The following is a 17,702-nucleotide window of genomic DNA, read 5'->3' as shown; positions in this document are numbered from 1 at the left end:
ATACAACAATCATACATTCACAATTTTCAAAAACACATCATAAAGGGTAATTACTCATATTTTTCCAAATTTTACACCATTAACAATCATATAATCACATGCACACCAAATGGCAGATTACAAACATCTTACTATAATTATTAAAAGCAAACTAGCTTCCCTTACCTGAAACTATTCTCTTTCTCTATAATTCCCAAGATCGCAAGACGTTGGACGAAAACTCCCTTTCAAAACCCTAACCCCCAAATTCGAACCCTAAACTCGATTATGAATTCAATCCAAGTCTTTGCCTTTGCTAAGAGGCTTGAGAATGAGATCCCCATGCCGTGAAACGTTGTTGTCGTCGTACCTACAAGCAGAGGTAGTCTCACTGCAGAAAGGGAGTCATGTCTACTACCGAAGTCGCCTCCTTACCATGCGTGTAACGAATCCCAACTTCATAGGAGAAAAGAGTCTTCTCCTGTCATTTTCCTTTTCTCACACCCCCTTACCTTAAGGTTTCTGAAAAAGAAAGAAAGAAGAAAGGGAGAAGGGTGACGTGGAAGAAGAAGAAGGGAAGAAGAAAGAGAAAAAAAAGATTCTTACACCACTAATCTTATACAATATTACAAACAAGTACAATCCACTCCTGGTATACAAGTATTATCAACCACTTCTGATTCTCCTAGTTAACCTGACTAGTCTGAGTTTAACCACTTCCGATATCAACCCTAGACAACTATCTAGACCGTTTATCTCAATTGAGTTAAACAATACAAGTGTTTTAATTCACTTCTGAATATACAAATACAATCAATGTTTTGATTACAAGTACAAAATCAAATAACTCTCCGAATAAGGATAAATTCAATACAATGAAATAACTTGTAGAGTTCTTTCTAGTTTTAGGAATAGTCTTAGACAATGTAACCTTTCAGAGAGAATAATAGCATAATATTCAATGATAGCAAAAGTTCTTATTCTTCTCTTCTATAAGTCCTCCTTATACACTCATCTTCGATAAATATTCGCTACTCAGAGAGAGTTGACCTCTTGAGAGTAAGTGACTTTTAGTATAAAGATTTGTACACTATTCTGCATCTTGGAAAGAGTGGTATTACTTTAATAGTGAGCTTGTACAACCAAGACATAAAATCTTAAGAAAACACGTTAGAAATGTCTTTCTATTTTTCAACGTCTTTTTAATTCACGTGTAATGCTTTTGAATAAAGGTTGGTTTTGTCATTATTTACATGGATAAAAAGAACAAAAAAAAAAGAAAACAAAAGTATTATACATTCATGCATTTAATGTTAAGAGAGCGTTTAAACATAATTCATTATAAACGTTTAGGATGAGTATATACTTTTAAAAGTAATATTATAATTGACAAAATATTCAATGTTTATTACTACTTTCTCTATAAGAACTTTTGTTAATTACTATTTAACCTTTAACCTTTTATTGTCATTGTTTATCTTTTTGCATTTAATAAAAATGTTCTAATACATTAAGTGTTTTATGTTAAATTTGGAAACACTTATCAATATATATATTTTTTAAATAATAAATAAAAGAATTATAACTGTTTATATTGCTGAAAAGTTAGATTTTCAGTCAGAATTTATCTTCAGAAAATATAATTTATTTTACAGAACAGTATATATAATGGTATTTCTGTAAATAAAAAGACACAAATCGCGACTTTAATCTAAAAATCACACTATTATAGTATAATTTTTTAAATAAAATTTCAGTTTGCGAGAAAATTGAATTTTAAAGTTTGTTATTTTTTATAATTATTATTTTTATTCAAAAGTCTCTTCCTCCTTTATTTTTAATAGAAAAAAAAATTAAAATTCAATTCAAAATTCAGGTTTTCGAAAATTGAATTATGATTTCTTTTTTAATCATTTTTTCTTAATTACAGTTTGGAATTTGGTTGCCGAAAATTTAATACTGATCTAAGAAAAAAACTATTTATATAAATGTTTTATGTAATATATTATATATTATTCGGCTAACTTTTGAGTTTATATATAGTATTCAAAAGTTACTCTGTGTATACCTCAACAAATTAAAAAAAATAAAAACAAATTGGTCTAGAAGGTTACCAACAAAACATATTCACATTTTCCTTTCTTCTTTCAAACTTCATCGAATCACAAAAGTGTTTACGCCATGGGAGAGAAAGAAAGAAAAGAAAACAAACAAAAGAAACACAAGCAACAATGCCTAACCTAACAAAACCATTATCAAAACGAAAGCTGTAAGAAGATCCAAATCATTGAGAAAACAGAGACAACAACAACAAACAACAACAAAAGTATAAAGCACTGTCGAAATCAAAGAGGTGGTGGTCTTAACGCCGGAAGGTGTCCCTCTATACGCGTTCCTCTTGCGTAGCTGTTCCATTGGAGTTGGTATGGTTCGGCATTTCCACGGTTCCTTCTTCTTCTTTTGCCGTTGCCGTTGCCTTCTTCGGATCACTTTTACTGTCACGGTATATAAAATAGAGTATTAGCTGCGTCGCTCCCAAGACTGAACCCACGCCATTAGGTACCTACAGTACGTAACAAAACAGGGTTTGTTCAGTTATGAATATCCATCACCACAAAAAGGGTTTCTGTTGTGTTGATGAAGCATATAAAAGAATCTGTGTGGTGTGCAACTTACAGCCACAAATGGGTCACGACCAAGTAGACCGTAGATGAACCAGGAACTGCCACAAAGGAACACAAACAGTGACAGAAAGAAGGGCATAAACTCCACGCTCTTGCTTCTGATCACTAGCCTCTGCACCCACACATAATGCCAAACAACACTAAGTATGAAAACAAATCTCACTGCAAAATATATATATATATATATATATATATATATATATATATATATATATATATATAAATGAATATGTATATTTATTATTAGTCCTTAAATAACGTTTGGTTCTCGATATTAGCCTTTGTGTGTGGCTGAAGAAAACAATGTGGAACACTCTTAAAATAATGATTAACAAAGAAAGACAAGATGAGAAAAAGTAACTTGCCAAAAGAGGAAAAGGGAAAATGAAGAGACAGGGGGCAAGCTGGCCATGCCATGATGACATGATAAGGATGTGATGAAATTATTCGATATAGAAATTGAAGTTTGCTTACCATGATGGAGAGAGGTGACCCATACATGATGATGGAAAATATTGCAGCAGCGAAGCCACAGAAGAGTTTTCTGGTGTTTCCATGCAGAGCCAACAGAGACACAACAACAACACCAGAGAACACTGCCACCACGAACGAGAAAAGACCAAGAATCTTTGCCTTCTCTTTCTTGGGTGCAAACACCACGAAGATGAAAACGTATACGATCTCAATTGCAGCACCTGTGCCATTGATTATTGATACTAGAATGTTGTGTGGGGACACAAAGGGTAAACCATACCTGTGTATTGTAGAATACAATCAAAAGAATCAGAAACTTTCATTTCTCAGATTGAACTCACTGTTACAAAATATGCAGAGACATGTATCTTATGAGAAAGAACCTGAATAATTAATGATCACTAAGAAAAGATTTAGCCGATGAGAGGGAAAATTCAACCATGATTTGACAAAATTATGCAGCTTTTTTTTCCTTAACTGAAAGTACTAAATATTATGTCCCTCTTCCCGATCATATTTATATGAGGATGATGCAGAATAAAATGAAAAACGGTTGATTCTGAGTAAAGAAGTGAGGGAGAAAGGTACCAAGCAGAAAGGAGACAGTTGAGAAGTGTCATAGGGTAAGGAACGCAAGAGAACTTCTCTGTGGATTTGTTGGCAATGACCCTCTTGAATGTTACTCTGCAAAAACCAAACTTGTCATGAATTTTGTCAAATGGGTAACCTACGCACACAAAAGGATGATTCTTTTGTGAATTATAATAAAAAAAACAAGATGGGGTGATAAAGATAAGAGTTATGAGAAGCATACATTGGGGCCAAGAAGAGGAACAAACCAGAAGCATTCCCTACACCACATAAAGAAAATTAAGAAACAAGAAGAAAGGCAAGAAGGGTATGGAAATGATGGAAATGTGAGGAAAACTCACCGAATATGCCGAACAAGAAATGCGCAATATTATCCATGGTGTTGAAGCTTGGAAATGAGAGAAAAATCAATGGGAGTTGAAGAAGGGAAAGAAAGTGGTCTAAAGAACTAGTAGTTTCTTTAGAAACGGTAGGTAACACATAACTGGCTACAATGAGGGGTAGTTTTGCAGAGGATGTGGGATGATTATTTATATATATATATGTGTGGAAATGGAAGAATTGAAAGGTAACTTCTTTGTAGTCTAAAATAAAGAAGAAAAAATGATTTGATCTTATCCATGGGGATTCAATATTGGAGAACCGTTTATGCATTTGAAAGACAGTGTGTGTGTCTTTTATATATTAATTCACCAAACCCAAATGAATGCAGGTGATAATGTAACATTCATGCGGTGGATGCCAACATGCAAACTCTTCAAGCTCCCTCTCATTATATGTTTATTGGAAAAAAGACAAAATAATTGAATAAGAAAAATAAAAGATATTTGGGGTTATTTTAAATTATGTTCACTCACATTATTAAACAACTAAATCAGCCATGATCACTGGTTTGATCAGTGAGATATAATGAAGTGAAGATATTTCAATTTCTTAATTATGGTTAATTTCATTTACTCTTAATATTTATGTATACTTTCTTTCTTTTATTATGCCATGGAGATCCTTACAAGTGATTTTGTTTTGGAAAATTATAAACATACGTATTTAATGCTTAAGTTAATATTATAACTTTTTCTATTTATTCATTTCAATTTGTTTTATATTTAAAGTAATCTTTTTTGGTGTTGAATAACTATAGAATAAAAAATGTGATGTCTGTGTATCTCTCTTTTGTTTTTTCTCTTACTATATTAAAAGTGTAATTATGAATTCTCTTTGAAATACTAGAGTCATCCACTGGAAGTTGTTAATTGGTATGTGTGAAAGGGTAGTTTTATCGTTAGTAAATAATTTATATTTAAAGTATAATTTTTTTACACTATTTTTTTCATTTTTAATTTTATCTTACAATTATTTGATAATTAATAAAATTAAATTTAAAAAAATTATTTTAATTTATTTTTTAAAATAATATTATTTAAAAGATAGTATATATATATATATATATATATATATATATATATTACCTCTCTCTAAAAATTTATTTTACTATTTTATCAATTAAATTTGTTTTTAAACCGATTTATAATTAAAATATCAATATATTTTAACTCTACCATTTAATATCTAATAAATTATTATTTTAGATCTTAAATTAACTATTGCTTTTTCAAATTTGAATTCATATCAATCTCTAAAATGTTAATTATACATTGAATTATATAATTTAATCCATGTGCAATTCTAAAAATTATTTTAAAATTTTTTTAATTTTAAAATAAATAAATAATGATTTCTTTTCATGTGTGCTCTTGTAGACACATGAGACTAAAAAAATTATAATGTATTTTTAATATATTTATTATAAAAAATAACTTATATTTAAAATATTAACTTATTTGTTTTATACTTTATTTTTATTCCTAATTTTATTTACTTATAATTTTTAATTATTTGAACATTTAATAAATTACTAAAAAATAACTTATATTAAAGTATTATTATTTTCTAATACTATTTTTTCATTTTTAATGTTATCTCTATGATTTCTAATTAATTAGTTGGTTATTTAATAAAGTTAAATTTAGAAAAATATATTTACTTTTATTTCTTAAAATAATATTATTTTAAAAAATGATATATATTTATTAACAATAAAAAACTTTTTATATTGTCATAGACAAAATTATTTTCCATATGAATTTTTTTTAATCAACTTAAATCGTGATAGGCATCTCTAAAAATTATTTTATAAATTAGTTAATTTTTAAGATAAATAAACAATTACTACTTTAATAGGTGTCTGTAGTTACATTTTAGTCATAATTAAATTTTTTATCTAATATATTTTTAATATACTTATTATTAAAGAATAACCTATATTTAAAGTATTAATTCATTTTGCTATTATGTTTCTTTCATTCTTAATTTAGTTTTTCATATTTTTTAATTACTTTTTTGTTTATTAATGATTAACTTATATCTAAAGTATTATTTTTTTTCTCTTACAACTTTTAAATTTTAAAATATTATCCTTGTATGATTTTTAATTATTTTTTCACATAATAAAATTAAATTTATACAAAATATATTTAAGTTGTATGTCTTAAAAAAATATTATTTTAAAATAATAATATAAATTTATTATTAATACAAAATATTTACATTATCATGTAAAAAAGTGTCATGTAATAGTTTTATATTACAAAAATATTGCTAACAAAAAATTATATTTGTCATTATAATATTAAATTTGTAGGCAGATACAATGGATACACTGGATAGAGTCGCGCAATAGAATAAAATTAATTTAGCAGAAAATGTGTTTGGTCACAAAATTAAATTTAAATAGTTCGTTTTAAAAGTAAATTTTCATAGAAAAAACTTACCGAACAGTTGATGTGCAAAAACAGTAAAGAGTGTAGGGAGTAGAAAAATGACACACTGAATTTTTATACTGGTTCGATTCAAAAGAATCTATGTCCAGTTGTTAATCACTACAAAAAATATTAACAGTTTCACTAGAAAATTCGATCACAGATTACAATCAAAGTGAATTAAAATAAAAATGATAGAACCTTCCTTCGACGAACAAACCGAAAGGGTGTTTCCTTCGACCAACGAACTGGAAGCGGGCAATCTACATTTTCCTTCGACAAATGAACCAGAGCAGCGCATATTAAAATCTTCCTTGACAGACGAACCAGAAGATGACCACCTTGCCCACTCGAAGAGAACCGCTCCAACTTTCAACACACGAAACGCGAGCTTCTCCTATTCACAAGACCAGGCAAAGCACTTGAACTAGTTTTTTAGAACTTCCTCAAACAAACTGTATTCTTAAAAAGCTCAAAGTTGCCCTGTAAGGGTTTGCAAGAAGTATATATAGTCTACATGTCTGAATTTGAACGTTAACATTACAACTGTTAGTGATAATCGATTGTAATAAGTTATAACCGATTATTCAAGTCTGTTACAAGTTTTTCAAAACAGTGATAATAGATTATTCTGAGGGATAATCAATTATTCTGGAAACTTGGATAGTTCTTATCAGAACCTGTGATAATCGGTTATTCCAGAGCAACATGGTTTTTCAGAAAAGCTCAGGATAATCGATTATAACTTCTCATAATTGATTATATACGTGACAGTACTAGAGATATAAAATTTTCTAAGTTTTACATGCTCAAATAAATTCCTAATACATTTATATTCTACAAAGTGCTTTTAAAATAAATTCTAATATCTTCTTCAAGTTACTTTTCTTGGAGCATCATCAAAATAATTTATCTTCAGTTTTACCAATGCTCTGTAACAAAATTAATATATAAATATTTTTATTGTTGGATATTTTTCATACTTTTATCAAGTAAAAAATTAAAGTAATTTAATAAAAAAATTAGCATGAATTATATATATATATATATATATATATATATATATATATATATATATATATATATATAACTTGATAAAATGTTTTAAATAATAATTTTGTATGATTTTATTCCTTAAAGTTGAATGTGAAATTCGAATTAACTCTTGTATAAAGCTTTGATATGTTTTTTTTCCAAATTTAAAAATAATTGGATACAATTTTTTAAATGGTGTTAATTTTTTTTACGTGTTAAATTGTCTTCTCGAGTGACATTTGAACTAGGCATATTGGATTAGACAAGTATAACAAAAATCATTAAAGGAGTCTAACAATATACAATAAAAGACTTTGTCCATACATTAACTAGATGAGCATGAAAAAAAAAAATTTAGATGAGGTATTCCATACATTGATTATATGACCATAAGCATGTACTGATTAGAGCGAGTATAAAAAAATTTAAACGAGTCGATGCATTGATTGGACAAGCTTAATAATATACATTAGATGAATATCTCCATACAATTACTTAACAAGTATAGCAAAAAGTATTAGATGAATTATTCCACTCATTAATTAGACAGGTCTAGGAATACTCATTAGACGAGTTTGTCCAAACACTAAATGAGTTGTTCATACATTGGTAAGACAAGTCTTACAATATACATATTGCACAAGTTTGTTTCTCTATACGTAAATTATATGAGTATCTTAATACATGTAGGCGAGTTTGTCCATTCACTGGTTAGACGAATCTAACAATACACATTAAACGAATGTGTCTATATACTAATTAGACGAGTCTAACAACACATATTGAACGAGTTTGTCAATGTATCGATTAGACGAGTCTAACAATTCACGTTACATCAATCTATCATACACTGGTTTATATTTTTAGGTGGTCTATTCTACATATTTTTAAAGAATCTACTCTATTTTGCAAATGTTTTTATCTTTTATATGTTTACAAAGTCTACTATTTATATTTTTATACATATTGACTTTCTAAACCTATAAATTATTTTTAAGGTTAATTATATTTAAAACTTAATTATAAACTTAAAAAATATTTACTATATTTTTCTTGAATATCTAAATTTTCTTTTAATAAATACACAAACCAACATCAACTCGTGCGTAAACATAAATTTAAAAGTAATTTTTATTGAAAATATGATTGAATTATTTATAATAAAACAATTTCTTTTAATATTTTTTTATGATAAATGATAGAGGCACTTGTAATAAAAACAAATTTTTAAATACTATATTTATTATAAACCCATGACAATGACAAGGGATATAAGAAGAAAAGTTTAATATATAATTTTGTGCCAATATTTATTGAATTTATTTAATATGAATTTTTTTATTTATTTTTTCTTAATTCAGTTTCTTATTTAATTAAAAAGATTTAGTGTAGTTTTTTTCGTTAAATTAATGTTGATGTGTTAAAAAAGTGACAATTTGTCATATTCACATTGAATGCGATAGAGAATTTAAAACATTAGTAAAGTGAGAAATAAAAACCATGTTATGTTTGTCTTTTTTACATAGTTCGATTAGTTTATTCTTTTCTTGTGCATTCACAAGTATCTAATTTTCTTAAAATTATATATCATTTAAACACTTATTTTGTTCAATTTTAATGTGTATATCTTATTAAAAGAAACTACTTATAATTTATAATATAGAAAGAGAAATAAAAAAGTTATAAAACGTGAAATTTAATATGATTATAAAAAGATTATAAAAAGTTGATGGTGTTTAATAATCAGGGACAACGGATTGGGTCAGGTTTGGATAGTGCCTACCTGTAATTCGACCTGACAAAAAAAAATTCATCCACTATCCACATGAATGACGTTTAAAAAATATTTGCGAATATTTTAAAACTCGTGAATACTTGTGGATATTTGCGGATACCCGCAAATATTTAAAAATATATATATTTTTAAAAATTATTAAAATAAAATTTAAATAAAATTACAAAAAATATATAAAATATAATATAAATTAAATTAAATATAAATTAAAATTCAATTTTAATTAAATTTAATCTTGTAGAATATAAACTAATGTTAATTTTAATTAAATTTAAATTAATAAATTACAAATTAAATTTTTATTTTTATTTTTTGCGAGTAGCGGATATCCGCGGATACGGATAGTATAATACCCGCATCCGACTCGTTTATAAACGAGTATTAAAATATCCGTTATCTGCGAATTACGGGTAACAAATATCTACAAATATCAACTATCCATCACGAATTTTATCTTTAAATATTTGCGGACGCAGATTTTTTTTCCATCCCTATACATAAACCAACAAAAATTCTCATATATCTTACACAGAATCATATTTTATGCATGCACTTAAATCCCAACTAACTACTTTGAATGTGCACCAATTCTATTTTGGATACTGCAATATTAACCATTAATGTAATATGGAATCTAAATGAAAGCACAGACAATTTTTAGTCATAATTCTATTCTTTTTGTTGGTATAGTACAATACATTAACAACAAAAAAAGTACATATATTTTCACTCCTTTATTCGTTTACTAACAATGTATGAAGTAGACACAAGTACATGACTATTTAATGAGGATGGATTTTTTAATGCTTTAAATTATCTAATGTAGTCCTTCATTTATGTATAATATAGTACATGACACTTAACATGTCATATTAGCATCATTAAGAATGTCATTAAAAGGAATGTTTACTAAAGAACCAACGTTGATGGTGAGATGTATTTTCAGAATTTATATTTTATATATTCCTATATATTGTCTGTTATATTTTTCTATATACTTTTAAGATCCTGATTGAATTTTCTTTTTAGATTACCGACTATCTGATTTACATAAATTTGATATAAAAACAAAATTACCTTATTGAAATGATTGTGATTTTTAAGGAAAAAACAAAAACACCCACGATGCATTATTAACATGTCTCATGTTTTTTCTTCCTTTCCCCCTTAAAAGAGAATGCTTCCAAAGTAACCACGCGATGCAACTTTTTTGTTCTATTGCAATTCATTCTTTTAAAAATAATTATTTTTAGTTTATTAAATATATTTTTGGAAAGGTGATTCTTTCTTAAACGATATCGATTGGATGATCACTTACGTCACGTATAAATAAATATTTATTTATAATTATGAAGAAAAGTTAGGTTTTCATTATCAAGCTCAGTGTTAATAAGGTGTGGTGTTATTCTTAATAAGATCATCATGAATTTAACTTTATAAAATTTGACTAGGATATTTAGTAAGATAGTTGTTTAGGTCTTTAGTAACTTATTTATTATGAGAGTTAGCTACTATGTGGTGTAGAATGAAATAATAGTCATTATAGTGTGTTTATAATGTTGTTTCAAAGGTATTTTAAGGTTTTTTGTACGTGAAAATTTAAAGGAAGTGAGTCTGGTATGTAATTGAGTTTTGATGTTTGTTTTTGAGTAATTTAAAAATTTTTTGAACCTTGAGAAAGGTATAAATGTGATGCAAGAGTGTTTGGTAATTGACGGTTAGAGTTTAACTTGATTTGGAGTTAGTTTTATGGGTTTGGAATGATGAGATTTCAAATTAAGAGGTTTGGGTCGTAGAGGATGATTTGGGGTCTATCATAGAGTAATTTATGACTTGTTAGGACTCTTAGCTTATAGAAGTTTGAGTTAGAAGGTGTCGTTTTAAGTTTAGGTCTTTTGGAGTTATCAAATGATTGAGTGCACCTAGTTTCCAATTTAATGATCAAAAGAGTACTTTGCTTAAATTCTAAATATGGTTTTCCATTAATTATAAGGTGTAATAAACTCATTTGACCATTAGAACAAAGCTCAAGTGCATCAAAGACCAGTTTGGAAGTGTGCAGTTTGTTGTCGTGGGGCTCGAGCGTCCCCCAAGCACCCTTGAGTGCCCTTGTTCCAAGGGTCTGATGCTCGGGCGCCCCTTTCGTGGGGCTAAGTGCCCCTCAGCCAGCTTTTGCTTTTTTTTTTCTTCAGTTTCGGGATCTCAAATTCGGGGTTTCAGATATCAATTTTGGACGTTTTTTAGGTCGTTTTGGAGGTTTTGGACCCTTCTGAAGCTGTCGGTGAGGGTGTCAAAGGTGTTTTCCTTGCTTAATGTGAGTATCAAGTTGCTATGAAGAAAATTGTGTTATTGTGTGATTTCTGATGACTTGTAAGGGTGATTCTATTTCTTTAATGTATGATCACTAGTCTCATGTATTATTATACCATCTGAATGTGAAGTGATCTTAATGTTTTCAAAGGTATGAAAGGGGGTTCCAAGGAGGAACTTCTCAGTGGTGGTTTCAAGTATTGTAAGTATAAATATGGGAAGCTCAGTCTTCGAGTTCATCCTGACATTCTAATGGTCATCCATTCTCAAGTAGAGAGGGGTGAGGCATGTTGTGAGAATAACAAAAGGTCCTAATTTAGGAGCTTTACCTTGGCCTAAGGCGAGTGATAATGAACTAACCTTGTGTGGTAGCTTAGGGTGGGCCAGTTGTTTCACTATAACAAGTGCACGAATTGTCATAGCTTGATATTCATACTAATCCGGATAGTCAAGCAAAGGGTTGTCATGCATAAAGTGTTTGGTTGGTTTAATGTGATATATGTATCTTGTGTAAAAGGTTTAACATGTGTTTGATGTATTATGAATTGTTTGTATTGCTAGCTTATCCTTTTGTTTGTGATTTGCTTGTATGTTTTGGTGCATTATGCTTGGCTATGATCATCCGATAGGTGTGATCAAAGGGTGATGAGGTTTTTCTAGAGCAAACTCTTTATGGAGGAACTACATATGCTTAGTTTCATTTTTTAGACTTGCCTTTGTTTGTGGTTTTGGTTATAGATAGCTTGTATATATATCAAGTTTTTTTTATGGTTATTTTGATGACGGTAAATAATTTTATATTTCTATTTGTCGACTGATCAATCGTATTAAAATTGTGAGGACTATTCTATAGTATTTTATACTATATTTTGGAATATTACATACTTCACTTACTTATATGTTATGATTTAATTATATTTTTTATTAATATAAAATCTTCAATATAATGAAAATAAATATATTAAATTAGATTAAATATTTCTTGATAGTCTAACACAAATTTGGTAACTAATACCTTAATAATTTCAATTAATTTGAGTATAATAGAGTCATAATAGTTGTAACATTGAGTATGAAAATAATGTAAAAAAGACAAGTGAATGTGATCTTATATTGTCCTTTGATGCAATATGTATATGTATATAACTTTCAAGTCTAACAAGAAAACAATAATGTATGATTTTTAAAGAAAATTAAATTTATTGTATTAAAAGTGAATTTTTTTATTATATTAAAAATAAGATATATAAATTTTTTTGTACTGAATTAATTATTGTTTTAAATAACTTAATTACTCAACATATTTCAATTATAATAGAATTAGATTTCTAAAGAAAAAGAAAATATTTATTAGTGAAAAAACGCTGTTTAACGTCACCCAACAGACATTGGTTTGTTGGTAACCCGACGTCTATGAGTGGACGGTGGCATTATCGTAAATTGCTTGGTAAACTAGACGTCAGTTTTATGTGAAGGTAACGTCTTTTACGCTGTAGATGTCCACATTGGCGCAAACCGACGTCTAATGGTCAGGGGTAGGTGAGAAGATAGTCCGTTGACATCGGTGTTCACGGGGGGCCGACGTCTATGGGGCTGCAATTAATGTTCTTTACCTAATTCCCAGACGCTTCGACGTCGCGTGGTCAAAAGGCGACGTCTACGGCCTGAATGAAAGGTCGGAAGACAAAACATCTTCAATTTAGACGTTGGTGTTCAGTGGAAGCGACGTCTATGTGCCTATAATTAATTAGGTTCACCAAACTCGAGGGTCATAGACGTCAGGTAGAATGGGCACCGACGTCTATGTGCCTGCAAGTAATTATGTTCATCATTATAGATGTCGGCGCCCCATGACAACAATCGTCAAACATCCCTGACAGGAAATCAAAAGTCAATCGTTTCAGCTTTTCTAGACGTTGGCTCCCCTACACACCGACGTCTAATGGTATTCAAAAGGTCAGATGAAACGTTAACTTGGACGTCATATTAGTGAGATAACCGACGTCTATATCGACATAGACGTCGGTGTCTGGAGCAACCGACGCCCAAGTTCATTTTAAATACAAGCGCAAACTCTTTGTGACATTCAATTTCTGATATCGTTTTCCTCTTCTCCGTTTTCTCTTACGGTCTCTTCCTTTTCTCGCATGCGACATCTCCTCTTTTTCTCTCTGACTCTTCTTATTTTTCTCTCTTGCGGCATCCCAAGTGCATGTTTTTTTTTTATGCTTACCGTTTAAACTTTGTTTAGTCTTTCATTGATTATCTTCTGGTTCAACTGATTAAAATTTGCTTTCTTTGTGTTGTGTTTTAGTGCAATTTTGTTCCTTTCTTGGGGTAACGTAGTAACACATTCTCCCTTTGCTAGCTGCCTCCCAGAAAAAAGCAGCGTCTATTGAATTTCTTTTGATCATTTCAACCCAAAAACGACCCTAGGTCGTTGCCTAGTTATCGTTTCACCATGATTTTTTCTTCTTGCGGATGAAAATGGAACTAAGCAAGAACCCAGGTTCGGTTTTGGGTTGAAAAGATCCATAAGAAATTCAAGAGACGCAAGCTTTTTTTTTAGGGGAAACTTGCAAAAGGAGATTGTGCTACTAGGCTATCCAAATACGGGAACAAAATTGCACTAAAACACAACCACTGTATTAGACGTCGGTTAATGTACACGTCGACGTCAATATTACCTCTTAGACGTCAGTCAGTGTCATTTCCGAAGTCTTTAGTGCCTCTTCGACGTCGGTTATTGCTAAGACCGACGTTTATATGATGTCTTTAGACGTCCATTTTCCCCCTACACCGATGTTTAGTGACGTTGGACCTGTCAGTGACTGACGTCGATATAGATGTCGGTTATACTATTTTTCCGACGTCGCATGGACGTCACCACCAATGACGTCGGTTCAGTTGTAGACGTTAAAAGCCCAAAAAAACCGACATTAAAAGACTCTTGTGTTGGTTTGGACTTAAAGATTTTGCGTCTGACATATGACCTTCCACTCACCTAGAGTCTCGTCTTTAGAACTAAATCCTTCTCATATGAAATGGTAAACTCCATATATAACTTGTTTGATAAAATTCTCTCTCACATTTATCCAGGTTATAAGAATCTTTATCGACTTCCATTATTTAAATATCTTTCTCTAAGTGAGTCTTGTAATATCCATGAAAAATATTTATTCTAATAAATAGTAGTAAATTTTAGCATTATTATTAGTAATAATAATTTTTAATGAATAGAAAATATAATTAAGGTTAGAAACATTTAAATTATGATAGAAAATTATAATAATTTCAGAAGGAAAGGTTTAAAATTTTAAGAACCTATTTTAGAAGGTTTTGTTAAAAAAAAAAGTGAATAGTAAAACATGAATAGTAAAAAGTGAATAGTAAAAATAAATAAATAAATAAATTGAGAGGATAAGAATCTCTGAGTTGCATGATTAAGGAAGGATAAGATTTTCAAGTGGTTTTGCAAGTGGTGATTAAAATATTAATAAAATAATATTAAAATAATAAATAATATTAAAAAAATAATTTAAATAGTAAAATTTTTGGACTATAAATAGCCATGGGAGGAGAGCTTATTCTGCACAAAGAGAGGAAAAATCAAGTGAGAAATCTTGAGAAGAAAGAGTTAGGAAGAAAATTTTAGAAGAGTAGAGGTTTTGGAGAGTTTTCGGGAGAACAATTCGGAACAAGAAATTGAGTCTGAAATAGAGGTAAGGGGAGCTAACCTTTCAAAGTTTTTATATTATAAAATATTTTTTTATAACTATTTATGTCTTGAAATTTTGTGCAATTACTGTTAATGAAAAACCTATGTGCTTGTTGTATAACTATTTGAATTTCTGTGATAATATTTTATGTTGTTGTTTTGAATCTGTGAATAAGAAATTTGTTAATAACATGTTGAGGAACACTTTGGCTAAGGAAAGACCTGGTACTTAAGTTGTCCATTGTGACGCACCTCTCTTTCCTGGAAGTCTACTCGATGTGTTTTTAACTAATTCTTATCAAACAGATTATGGTCAGTTAAATTATTTTGTGATATATTTAATTTGTATGATTTTTGGGGATGAATGGACTTTATGATGTTTGTATGAATTATTGAGTGTATATCCTTTTTCTATTACATCTATCTAGAAGGATAAGAAGATGTCTAACCGGCTTTGCCAGATTCAACTTCTTGATTTCCCAAAACGTTTATATTAAAATTATTTTTTTTATGGTAGCTTACCATTACTTTTTGTGTTGAATGTATTATATTGGACGTGAAATTTATGTATTTGAGCGTAATGGAAGTGTATTATTATATCATATATAAACTTGATATTTTTGTTGTCTATGATGAAATTATGATTGATAGTTGCATCGTATTTACTAATTTAAGTTTTCTGATGTCTATGAATGAACCAGAATTATATCACATCAATTAAAAAGGTTAAGAGTGATGAATATTTTAAATATTAAAATTGTAATGAAAAATATTTTACGAGTCTGATGTCCAAGAAAAGATTTTTGAGTTTAGAATCCAACAAAACAAGAATCTCTTCAGTCGGAATATTGTAGAGAAAAATTACGAGTAAAACATTGAGCAAAGGTCAAAGTAGACAACACGTTATTCTGAATTTATTTTTAGACTTAATTTAAGTTAATGGATGTTGAGTTCTTTGAGTCTAATAGATAATCCTTTTTTATTCTCTAATCTTATCGTATCATTGGGATGATTTATATTTATCTCGGTTTTAAAAAGGATGATTTCCTTTTTGCCTATGTAAGGCGATAGGTGGATTTGAGTCCTGTTACTTTTCCTTTTTCAAGAGGGTACAAATATCTCGCCAAGAGTTTATGACTTGTGCTGAGTATTGTGCTTGGTGAATGGATGTTACTCACCAATGTTTTTACTCGTAAGCCCTTGAAGAATTAGGGAGATATGTCCAATGCGGCGTGCGTAGGACGACTCTTATCGGCGATCCATATGAGGGACTGGTTTTGGCATATACTTAACAAATGCGTAAAAATCGAGATAAATCCAATAGCTACGTGTGAAATGAGAAGTGATTAGAGTCAGATGAGAAATGAGTAGTGTCTGAAGTATACGTGAAGGTAGTATGTTTACGTTAATAATATTATTAAACATTCAAAGTGCGTAAGTAGGTTTATCTGTAACTTATGTTTTTCTGTATTCGGTTAGCTCACCCTACTTGTGTGTCTACAATGATCGTATAACTCGTGTCGTTATACGGGAGTAGATGATGTTTCAGGTAAAAGTGAAGACATTTAGTGTGAGGATGCGTTGGGAAACACTCTTCGGGACTTTTAAATATGTATTTTAAATTATAGAACATTGTGGTTTGTAATTTTAAACTAGTTTAAGATTTGGTTTGTAATTCAATAATTATTCTTGAAAACTTTGACGTCCTCATTGTATAATATTAATAAATGTGTGGTTTTAAATGTGAACGTGTATTTTTGAAAAATTTTCTGTGACACTCTAAGAAGGGTTGTTACAAGTCTGATATTTAATAAAGATAGAATAATCTTGTCAAGGAATCCTCATCCAATTTACATTCTAAAACCTAACAACATAGTACTTCGTCCTTGAAAATAACTATATCCACACAATATATACATCAATAAAAAATCTTAATAAATTATGGCACATGCCTTGACTTTGCTCAGTCTTTCTCTCTCTCTCTCTCTCTCTCTCTCTCACACACACACATGTTAACTCCTAGGCAAGCGTACCCAATTGTTCAAGTAATAAAACATGGTAAGACCAAGTATCGTTTCCAAAAAGACTCATGAAATACTAAAGAATTGTACAATTAATAACTCGTATAGACTAAAGGATGTAAAATTATGTGCAAGCAAGTAGATACATAAAGAATAAAGGTGGTCTTTGGTAACTAGAGGCACTTAAAAGTGGGAAAAGGTCCGAAATTGTATGGAATGACATTACTAAGGGTAGATTTCATCAGATTCACTCTCTTGCACACACAGATTCCATCA

The 17,702-nt window shown here is 29.4% G+C and overlaps 1 protein-coding gene and 1 long non-coding RNA gene across 2 annotated transcripts; one reads left to right on the top strand and one right to left on the bottom strand.

The window, feature by feature from the left end:
• Positions 1 to 2,089: 2,089 nt before the first annotated feature.
• LOC106764015 (bidirectional sugar transporter SWEET1) lies at positions 2,090 to 4,367 on the bottom strand. Its single transcript, XM_014648212.2, has 6 exons — positions 4,070 to 4,367; positions 3,952 to 3,988; positions 3,726 to 3,821; positions 3,138 to 3,417; positions 2,656 to 2,775; positions 2,090 to 2,542 (listed from the first exon to the last, which is right to left on the bottom strand). Exons 1-6 carry the CDS (start codon positions 4,104 to 4,106, stop codon positions 2,363 to 2,365), a joined length of 750 nt encoding a protein of 249 aa, XP_014503698.2. The 5' UTR covers positions 4,107 to 4,367; the 3' UTR covers positions 2,090 to 2,362.
• A 10,830-nt stretch (positions 4,368 to 15,197) lies between these two features.
• Positions 15,198 to 17,134, top strand: LOC106764530. The gene is made up of 3 exons (XR_001375929.2): positions 15,198 to 15,409; positions 16,470 to 16,796; positions 16,943 to 17,134. It is a non-coding gene; the product is annotated as an uncharacterized LOC106764530 (long non-coding RNA).
• Positions 17,135 to 17,702: the final 568 nt, after the last annotated feature.

Source organism: Vigna radiata, chromosome 6 (assembly GCF_000741045.1).
Source record: "Vigna radiata var. radiata cultivar VC1973A chromosome 6, Vradiata_ver6, whole genome shotgun sequence".
NCBI lineage: Eukaryota > Viridiplantae > Streptophyta > Magnoliopsida > Fabales > Fabaceae > Vigna > Vigna radiata.
This window is presented reverse-complemented; position numbering and strand designations above follow the sequence as displayed.

Excerpts from the sequence above, each read along its gene's own strand:
- LOC106764015 (XM_014648212.2), bottom strand. The coding sequence starts at position 4,106 with ATGGATAATATTGCGCATTTCTTGTTCGGCATATTCG. Across the intron at positions 3,418-3,725 it reads AACTGTCTCCTTTCTGCTTG|GTATGGTTTACCCTTTGTGT; the intron begins GTACCTTTCTCC and ends TACAATACACAG. Across the intron at positions 2,543-2,655 it reads GTCGTGACCCATTTGTGGCT|GTACCTAATGGCGTGGGTTC; the intron begins GTAAGTTGCACA and ends TACGTACTGTAG.